The 10,722-nt window shown below is 48.6% G+C and overlaps 1 protein-coding gene across 2 annotated transcripts in view; it reads right to left on the bottom strand.

Annotated features, from left to right (window-relative positions):
• Nucleotides 1–1,079: 1,079 nt before the first annotated feature.
• The window catches only part of TEX264 (testis expressed 264, ER-phagy receptor), a 128,720-nt gene continuing 119,077 nt past the window's right edge, over nucleotides 1,080–10,722 (bottom strand). For both annotated transcript variants that reach the window (XM_077822676.1, XM_077822677.1), the window contains one exon: nucleotides 1,080–1,965. In XM_077822676.1, coding sequence (XP_077678802.1) covers nucleotides 1,649–1,965 — 317 coding nt within the window. In that variant the 3' untranslated portion in view covers nucleotides 1,080–1,648. The remainder of the gene's footprint in view (nucleotides 1,966–10,722) is intronic.

Genomic DNA, 10,722 nt, shown 5'->3' with positions numbered 1-10,722 from the left:
AACACCAGGGCCCTGTTTGATATACTGTCTGAACTATGGTGTTGGGACTGGTTTTGTTAGGGTTTCTGCACACAGGGCTTTCTTTTTTAATCAATTAACCCCACCACAGCCATTAGTCCTCAGAAGACTGTTTGGACTATTTCTGGGGATTCTGAAGGAGGGAAACTGAGTCACACTGTGCCTTGACTTGCTGCAGGAGGGCGTCTCATGTGGGAGGCGCCTTGTGACAGATGCCATTGCATGACCTCTGCTCTACCTCATCCAGCCACCCTTCCTGCACAGACACTTCTATAACACAGCACAACACCCAGGAATCTGTAACCTAACCCAGGAAAGGACTTTATTCCCCAAATCTGTCACAAAGAATAACACGGACCAGCTCCCTGCCCACCCCAATCCCCTCCACAAAGGAATATGTCCATTGAAAATACTCAAGGAGGCTGCAACAGCTGATGCAAGAGTGTCTTTAGAAATGTCAAGCCTGGGACATGGTCTGTCTGGAAACAGGGTGGGAAAGGAGATGGTGGGAACAGGCAGAGCAGGCAGCTGGCTGGATCAGACTTCATCTTTGGAGACGAGGATTTGAGTGACAAGTTGAGAGCTTTTATTCTAAGTGACTTTTAAGGGGACTGGAGTCAGACCAGCAACCCTAGACCCTGAAGTTCTCTACCATGGCACAGGGGCAGCAGTGCTGGCTTCCCTTTGCTGCCTCTGCCAATATGCCTTTCCCCGACCTGGAAGGAGCATTTTGGGCCCTCAGGGAGTTTGGTGTCCACGGCCTTCACTCCTGGCCTCTCTGTTCAAACTGCTATGCAGGAAGCCGAGTTCCAGCAATGATGGTGATTTCAGTGACGGGGACATCTGCTCCCCAAGGTCTGGATGGCATGGCCCCCACTGCATTTCACACAGCCCAGGCAAGCCGCTAAGAAACTTCAAACTCGGATCAGCTGGGAGCACCACTTTTGTTCCAAAAATCACTTGGAAACAGCGCAAGTGCCAAGCGTGTGGCTTACTCAGCTCTCCAAGGACCGGGGTAACAGACGAGCCCATGCGTTAAAGGACAGAATCACAAAACCCTCCCCTTGAGCCCTCACACCTCAGAGGAAAAGCATTTGCTTTATTACAGATCCCAAAAGCTTAACATCCGTTTCAGGAGGACGATTTTACATTGTATATTTCCATTTCCCATGGAATAAAACCACTGTCTGCTCTTTGGTGCCAGTCAATGTGTCTCTATACAGTGGAGAACCAGGCTGCCTTGAGGAGATGGAGGGATGGAGCAGGGAGACAGGCAGAGGGAGAACATGTGTTACACACACACACACATCCACAGCTCATGCAGAGAGCTCACCACGCATTTATACACATGCAGCCTGGAAGAACATTTCACTGCTCATCAAACAGACTGCACCCCCAGCTCTCTGCTACAGCACACAAGTGGGTGAAAGACTCCTGGGGAACAGCTCCTAGCTACGCTCCACCTTAGTGCAGCTGTCCTTCTTTATAACACTCGGAACATCTGTCCTCAGAGGAGAAGGGTGCGGGGCTCAATGGGAATCGGTGACTGAAATCTCTTGGCTAGAGAGAAAGAAAACAGGACAGATCAGTTCCTCCCAACTAAAGGGGAGGAAGCTGGAAGGACTCTGGTTTATTCTTCACCCTTCTCTTTCTCCAGAGCAGTGGGCTCCTTAGCCCACTTGGCCTTTGTGGTCTCCGGCTCTTCGGCATAGCTCAGGTCAGAAGGCTGCCCTGCCGACCCATCGCCGTTGCCTTCTAGATCCAGCTCCTCGAAGGAGGAGCCGCTGGCCCCTGACTCGCTGTAGCTGTGCTCGCTGCGATTGTCTGCCTCATCCCGCCCGCGGCCAGCTGTGAAGGGGGACAGGATGGAGGTGGCCACTGAAGTCTCTCTGCTGTCGGTCGTGGCCTCCAGGCTGATGGAGCTCGTCTCGCTCAGGGTGTCAGCCCCTTTTGAAGAGAAGAGGAGCAGGTTAACATGGAGGGGAAGGAGAGAGCAAGGCAGAGCTGGTAGAGTGCAAGCGAAGAGAAGGCTGTTGCTACATCTCTATCCTTGAAGACCTCATTCACCTTGTTGCTCCATTGCCCATCCCCCCACTGAAGAAACTCCCCAGACAGAGATCCCCATCAGTAAGAGATCTGCCAATCAGATTAACCCCAGAAAAACTATGCGACTCCTCTAGTCTTTCCCCCAAGGAGGGGCAGGGCAAAGGAATCATGCGAAAGGAATCAATAACTGTCTCAGCTGCAGAAAACACCAGAGAGTGTACATTGCTATATTATCACCCCACTCGGCTCCATCCCAAACTCCTGGGGACTGGGTGGGAGGTTATGACTGGTATGTGGCTTCCAGAGGCCATCTCCATTGTATTCTGGTGTTTCTATTGTACTCATTCCAGACTGGACCATTAGGAGGACAAAGTAGAGATAAAAGGTTCTAACCCAGCTGAACTGTCCCCTGTGAAGTCCTTCGGCCCATCAACACTCACTATAAAGCACCAAAATATAGAGTGTGCATGGTAGTAACCAGCTACAAAGTCTGGTGCTGATGTTCAAGCTCACATTCCCAGAGTAGCATTAATTCGCCCACATTGAACATGCTGGACAAGGTACATTTAACCCTTAGAGTTTCAGGAAGAGACCAGTGACCTGTGATAACTTCTTCTAGTCTCTCTCCTTCACTACATCCTGCTCCAGCCCAAGCTCCATCCCTCCTCCTTCCCTGTTCCAAATGATATCCCCATTCAACGTCCTAGCTTCTCCTACGCCCCCTCCTCCCTACCAGCATCAAGAGTGCCCTTCTGCCTCCTCCCCAGGCAAGCAGAGCCTTCTGCTCTTTAGACTCCTTCATACACAGGCCAGCCTCGGAGCTGAATACTACTGCCCTGGCTCTAGGCTAGCATGCCCCTGATGTGAGCTCCCTGCCAAATGCAGGTTCCTCAGTGGGACTGAGGCGAGGAAAAGCAGGGCTGGCTGGCATGGACGGGAGGCATCACAGTGTAGGACATGCTCCACCTTAGCGAGTTGAGCAGGCCTCTCCCTTCTCTCAGCCACAGACTCCTCACCCTCCTTGGCACAGGACCCTTAACACCTCACCTCTCAGGAAACTGGCCACACTGCAGATGCAAAACACCTCAGGACTATCCCATAAGGGTTAACAGTCGAATTGGGAAGCCCCAAAACCACGCCAGTGCAGAGCCATGAGTAGGCATTCCTAGGAGAACCTGAACTTTAGCCTTTCTTTGAACCACTCTGTGTTTACATCGGCCATCACAATGTTGCATTAACATAGTTGTTTGCATTTCATTTCCCTGGATTTTTTTAAGCCAAAAAGGAAATGACAACATTGCTGCAGCATTAAGGGCGTGCACCCTTAGATGAGATGCACATGACCCAGAACTGGGGAGAAGCAACAGTTATGCTTTTCCACATGGTAAGCAACAGCCCTGTCTGCAGAGACAGGGCTAGCCCTCCCTGTATCCCCATGGATGCTGTAGTGCAGAGTGAAATGACTGCACCGCAGAGGAACACACCTAAATGCCAGCTGAGACACTGTATGCTGCCTGGGCATGAATGCAAATGTGGAACTTCTCAGAACTTCATCTTCAAAATGAGTGAAAGTCACTCTCATTGGATGGCTGGGTGACAAAACAGTGTGAAGAGTGATCTGGATCTCAGGCCTTGTCTTCTTGGGGAAACTGACCAGTGTAGCTACTGCAGAATAAGCTAGTCTGGAACAGCTGCCTGTCTGAACACACTAGTCCAGAATAAAAGTGACTTCATAGTTACTCCAGAAGAGCTAAAGCAGGTCAATTTCCCCATACGGACAAGGCCTCAGCCTAGTCCGGAGTAGGCAGGTGCCCACATCACCAAAACCATGGCATTGATTGTTGCTCTTGTTGGAATATCTAAGAGAAGTTAGAATAGCCTCAACACTTCCAACCCTGCAGCATGGACTCTCCCAGGTCCACCCACGACCCAGGCTTTGTAAAATGTCTGCTCCCAAGGACTCATCAAAGGAAAGCATATTTCTATCACCCTCTACTGCCCGGAATGTGTCAGCACAGCTTCCTTCTACTTTCTCACTTCCCTCCCCTAACTGAGGTGATGCAACTGCTTCTTAGATGTCTGTATACTAATGCGAGAAGTAGGGGGAATAAGCAGGAAGAACTGGAAATGCTAGTAAATAACACAGCTATGACATAGTTGGCATCACAGAGACTTGGTGAGATAATATGCATGACTGGAATATTGGTATAGAAGGATACAGCTTGCTCAGGAAGGACAGGCAGGGGGAAAAGGGAGGAGGTGTTGCCTTATATAGTAAAAATGTACACACTTGGACTGAGGTTGAGATAGAAATAAGAGACAGACTTGCTGAAAGTCTCTGGGGAAAGATAAAAGGGGTAAAAGGAAGGGTGATGTCACGGTAGGGGTCTACTACAGACCACCAAACCAGGAAGAAGAGATGGATGAGGCTTTTTTTAAACTACTAACAAAATCACCCAAATCACAAGCCTTGGTGGTGATGGGGGACTTCGACTACCCAGACATCTGTTGGGAAAATAACACAGCAGGGCACAGATTATCCAACAAGTTCTTAGAATGCATTGAAGACAATTTTTTATTTCAGAAGCTGAAGGAAACTACTGGGGGGAGGCTGTTCTAGATTTGATTTTGACAAATAGGGAGAAACTGGTTGAGAATTTGAAAGGGGAAGGCAACCTGGGCGAAAGTGATCATGAAATGGTAGAGTTCATGATTCTAAGGAATGGTAGGAGAAAGAACATCACAATAAAGACAATGGATCTCAAGAAGGCAGACGTTAGCAAACTCAAAGAGTTGGTAGGTAAAATCCCATGGGAAGCAAGTCTAAAGGGAAAAACAATTGAAGACAGTTGGCAGTTTTTCAAAGAGACATTATTAAGGGCGCAAGACCAAACTATCCCACTGCGTAGGAAAGATAAGAAGTATGACAAGAGACCACCCTGGATTGGCTTAACCAGGAGGTCTTCAATGATCTAACACTCAAAAAAGAGTTCTACAAAAAGTGGAAACTCTGTCGAATTACAAAGGATGAATATAAACAAATAACACAAGTATGTAGGGACAAAATTAGAAAAGCCAAGGCACAAAATGAGATCAAACTAGCTAGGGACATAAAAGGAAACAAGAAAACATTCAACAAATACATTAGAAGCAAGAGGAAGACCAAGGACAGAGTAGGCCCATTACTCAGTGAGGGGGAAAGACAATAACAGAAAATGTGGAAAAGGCAGAGGTGCTTAATGATTTCTTTGTTTCGGTTTTTACCAAGAAGATTGGTGGCAATTGGATGTCTAACATAGTGAATGCCAGTGAAAATGAGGTAGGATCATTGTCTAAAATAGGGAAAGAACAAGTCAAATATTACTTAGACAAGTTAGAGGTCTTCAAGTCACCAGGGCCTGATGAAATGTATCCCAGAATACTCAAGGAGCTGACTGAGGAGATATCTGAGCCATTAGCAGTTATCTTTGAAATGTCATGGAAGACGGGAGACATTCCAGAAGACTGGAAAAGGGCAAATATAGTGCCCATCTATAAAAAGGGAAGTAAGGACAACCTGGGGAATTACAGACCAGCCAGCTTAACTTCTATACGCGGAAAGATAATGGAGCAAATAATTAAGCAATCAATTTGCAAACACCTAGAAGATAATAAGGTGATAAATAATAATTAGCATGGATTCGTCACGAACAAATCGTGTCAAACCAACCTGATAACTTTCTTTGACAGGGTAACAAGCCTTGTAGATGGGGGGGGGGGGGAGTGGTAGATGTGGTATATCTTGCTTTAATAAGGCTTTTGATACTGTCTCTCATGACCTTCTCGTAAACAAATTAGGGAAATATAACCTAGATGGAGCTATTATAAGTTGGGTGCATAACTTGTTGGAAAATTGTTCCCAGAGAGTAGTTATCAGTGGTTCACAGTCATGCTGGAAGGGCATAATGAGTGGGGTCCCGCAGGGATCGGTTCTGTGTCCAGTTCAATATCTCCATCAGTGATTTAGATAATGGTATAGAGAGTACACTTATAAAGTTTGCGGACGATACCAAGCTTGGAGGGGTTGCAAGTGCTTTGGAGGATAGGATTAAAATTCAAAATGATGTGGACAAACTGGAGAAATGGTCTGAAGTAAATAGGATGAAATTCAATAAGGACAAATACAAAGTACTCCACTTAGGAAGGAACAATCAATTGCACACATACAAAATGGGAAATGACTGCCTAGGAAGGAGTACTGCGGAAAGGGATCTGGGGGTCATAGTGGACCACAAGCTAAATATGAGTCAACAGTGTAATGCTGTTGCAAAAATAGCAAACATCATTCTGGGATGTATTAGCAGGAGTATTGTAAGCAAGACACGAGAAGTAATTCTTCCACTCTACTCCGCACTGATTAGGCCTCAACTGGAGTATTGTGTCCAGTTCTGGGCACCATATTTCAGGAAATATGTGGAGAAGTTGGAGAAAGTCCAGAGAAGAGCAACAAAAATGATTAAAAGTCTAGAAAACATGACCTCTGAGGGAAGATTGAAAAAATTTGGTTTGTTTAGTCTGGAGAAGAGAAGACTGAGAGGGGACATGATAGCAGTTTTCAAGTACATAAAAGTTTGTTACAAGGAGGAGGGAGAAAAACTGTTCTTCTTAACCTCTGAGGCTAGGACAAGAAGCAATGGGCTTAAATTGCAGCAAGGGTAGTTTAGGTTGAACATTAGGAAAAACTTCCTAACTGTCAGAGTGGTTAAACACTGGAATAAATTGCCTATGGAGGTTGTGGAATCTCCATCACTGGGGATTTTTAAGAGCAGGTTCGACAAACACCTGTCAGGGATGGTCTAGAGAATATTTAGAGAATGCAGGGGACTGGACTAGATGACCTCTCAAGGTCCCTTCCAGTTCTATGATTCTTCAGCTGACTGGTCAGAGGTCTAGTCTTTGAAGCAGCAGATTACAACCAATCAAAAGCACCGTAGTTGGCACTGCTATCTAACGCACTCTGCAAGCTTTATTAAACCTCGCAATACCCCGGGGGGTGGGGTGGGGTGTGTGGTGGCACCAAGCAGGGAAATGACTTGCCCAGGACCCCAGAGTAAGTCAGTGGCAGAGCTGGGAGTGGAGTCCAGGCTACCTGGCACCCACTGCTCTGGTTCCGCCACAAGCCCTTGCTTCTCCCACAAGCTCTGTTCTTGATGCCCCATCTGTGTGACCAGCTGACAAGCCTGGTGCGTGCCAGGTCACTAACTGATGCAGCTGGGCACTGCACAGAGTGTGGAAATATACCCGTCACTATACTCTGAGCACGGGGTGAGGCTGGCCAGTCCTCAGGACATGGTGTATTGGCCTGAGTGTGTGTGCCCCACTGCCCTTGACTGGAGGGAATTTGCCTGGCTAAACTACTGACGCTGCTCCTTGGGCTCTGTTCCCAGAGGTGGGAAGCCCTGTGCTTGGCTCCTCACGTCACATAGGTCATCTGTGGATCTTGACTGATCTTCTAGGGGAGGCCAGCTGTGCAGCTGGTGTTCAGGGTTGGTTTGAAAGACTGGCACAGGAGGTCACTTCTTCCTTCTCGAAACACGGCTTGAACACCTTAGTGAAATGAACAGTGATCTCACTGAAATCCCTAGTATTCATCCATGCAGCTGTTGCTAGATCTGTCATGGGCTGCCCACACAGCCCTGCCAACGCCCCTCAAGCTCACTGCAGCCTCTCCCACCCCAGCTATTCAACCCTAGGGCCCCCCAAGCCAGAAATCTTGGCAGCGCAGACTTAGGCTCCTGTGAGGTGGCAGTAATTCTGAGTTACTGGGTTTGGCAGCTCACTTCTCCCTCTCTCCCCCTCCAGCTTGCACAAAGAGACGCTGCTGTAGGAACAGAAAGCTCCCACCTGCCCTGGAGCCGTGAGCACTTTCAAAGGCTCCGTTCATTCCTGGGATGCATATCCGCATTAGGTCCGGCTCCCCGCACTTCCACTAAAGCAGGCTCCCTCCTCTCCCCCGTGCAGGGGACAGCGCCATTTGTATTTCGGTAACCCAGTGTGCCTAATGCTCTCCCCGTCTCTGGGCAGTCCGAAGAGGACAATAACGGTTTCATGGTACTGCTGCCCTCTCCTTTCGCTCCAGTTCTCTAAGTGCAGGCCCTTTCAGCCATGGCGCCGCCCTTGGAGAAGAATCCTGCACGTGCAAATCCATGGGGCACTGTGATGCCTGCCCCAGATGGCGTCCTGCCCTCATATCAGGATGCTATGCCTTGCCATACAGAAGGGGCAAAAAGGGAAGGTATAAAGGGATAGATCAGGTGTGTGGGGGCACTGCATGACTTCTAGTATTCTAGAGCACATCCGTTAGTGCAGACAGACGTGGGGAGAGTTTTGGGGGGCAGCTGGGGGCATACTCATACTACAGTCTACATACTCATCCGGGCCTTGATGCCCATTGCTGGCAGCAATAATTATATACAACAAAACTATGTTTAAAATCTATTGTTAAGGTGACAAAGTCATGTGCTTAAGAGCTGGGAAATAGGAAAGTGTCAGAGTGCCCTCCTTGTGTTGACTTTATGATAGTCTTTAATCACACAATTACATTCTTTTTTCCTGCAGGACCTCACCTCCTTTGTTGCAGGTGTTGGAAGGTGTGCAGTGAATGAGGCAGGGGACGGTATCTCAAACTGGGTACCTAACCATCGAGGCACCCCAAATTAGGGGGCATGTCTACAAATTCTAGCCTCAGTCTCTGTGCCTCATTTTCCCAGCTATAAAGGTATGGGGGGCGGGATGATAATCATACTTTTCTATCACACACATGAGTCGGGAAAATAAATTCATTAATGTTTGCAAGGCCCTCAGATATTAGAATGCTGAGCTCCAGAGAGAAGCCCATGAGAAATGAATAATCACAGATTGTATGTGGATGGTGTGTAAGAAAGAAGGTAAAGGACCACTCGTTGCATGAAGAGGGTAAAAAGAAACTGGGATCCTGTGGAAAAAATAGAATGTGATCATGTAAGTAAAGACTGTAGTATATGCACAAGGGGCAGAGTTAAGGGTACATGGGCAACCTTAGTTCTGGCAATTCCCTATTTTTGAGTGCTTGATTTTGTAACCTTAACATTCTTTTAACACAGTTTTGTTGAATACTATTTTTTACACACACACCCCCACACACCCATTCCAGAATGTACCAATATGTATATTAGTTTGAGGGGATCTCAGGGCAAAAGCTCAGCGTATATAGAGTAAATGTGAAAGTTATAAAAGCAAAGACTGGGTAAAATTGACAACTCTGCCATGTGTCTGGGTCAAGTGGGCTGCTCTCTGCTGGTCCGCTCCTATCAGCATCCACAGCCAGACACAGTCCCACATCCTCTTCTCCGCCTCCAACTCTGCAGCCATGAACCTGCTCAGCCCATCCTGCTGCAGTCACCTAAGAACCCCCAGCCATTTCCCCAGCTAACACTTCCCCCATGACGCCAAGCTAGAAGCATGAGGGCTCTGGCACCAGGAGCAGGAAGAGACATGGATCCTTAAAGAGTCTCCCCAGCCTGGGCCACTTTCTCTGTATTGAGCAGGCACTGTTGATGCTTGATCAATTAAACGAATGGACTCAGAGATCATGGCTTGGACTGGGGCCACCTGAGGGGCTCGGAGAAATTCAGCCCCTCTCACAGGCCCAATGAGTCTGGACAATGCTCCCCTTTTGTTTCCTTCCTTCAGCTCCACCCACGCCAAGTTCCTCTGGCAGCAGGGAGGCGGGAGACCATGCAACCCCCCCTCTATGCTGCTCCTTTGGTCAATTGAGGGGGATGATGTCCTGGGTCACTGGCAAACAGCTAGGTATGTCATGCCACCTGAACTGCCAGAGAGCTGGGGGCTGGGCTGTGCACAGGATACGCCACCACCCAGGGCTCATTACATCCCCCTCTTTTGACTAAGCATAAAGTTTCCTATTCCCCGTTACTCCTCCCAGTGGGGCTCACGGGACAGCTCTGGCCCCTTCCCAGCACAGATTGCCACTGTTTGCTGGATTCCCGAGCACTCAGCTTGGAGCAAGGCTGGGAATCCAAACAAGGAGGCTGCCCATGAGCCCTCAGAGATTTTCAAAATCTTGGTCCTGACTTTTAGCTTAAAACCCCAGAAAAATCTGCAGTAAAATCTCGGGGGTGAGCACACGCCTGCCTCTGAGCCCTGCGGGCATGGCTTGGCACAGGGCACAAAAGAGAAGAAGTGCAGCAGGCTCTAAGTAGAGTCCATATTAAAAAACAACAACAACAACAACCCTGTGCAACTGGCAGATTCAGTTTAGGACAGGAATAACAGGGGGGCTGTATGTCAGGATAGAGTGGCACTGGCAGAGATGCGTGGGGAGCCCAGAACCGGAGCAGTGGGCAGTCCAAAGGCAGAGCTGAGTGGCAGGGGCAGAGCTGTGCGGGGAGCCCGGGAACCGGAGCAGCAGGCAGACGAAGGGCAGGGCCTAGGGCCACTGGCAGAGCTGTGTGGGGAGTCCAGGACTGGACCAGCGAGGCTGAGGGTGCAGCGTTCAGGTCAAGACTGCAGTGCATTGACACAGCTGTAGCGGGAAGCTTGCATAGAGCCTGTCTTTTCTTTGCCAGTCTCCAGGCAGAGCTAGTAGCGTCTCACAGCCACAAGCACAGCACCGACTCG

This window comes from Eretmochelys imbricata, chromosome 7 (genome assembly GCF_965152235.1).
Source record: "Eretmochelys imbricata isolate rEreImb1 chromosome 7, rEreImb1.hap1, whole genome shotgun sequence".
Classification (NCBI taxonomy): Eukaryota; Metazoa; Chordata; order Testudines; family Cheloniidae; genus Eretmochelys; species Eretmochelys imbricata.
Note: the sequence above shows the minus strand (reverse complement) of the source record. Positions and strands in the feature narration are given on the sequence as shown.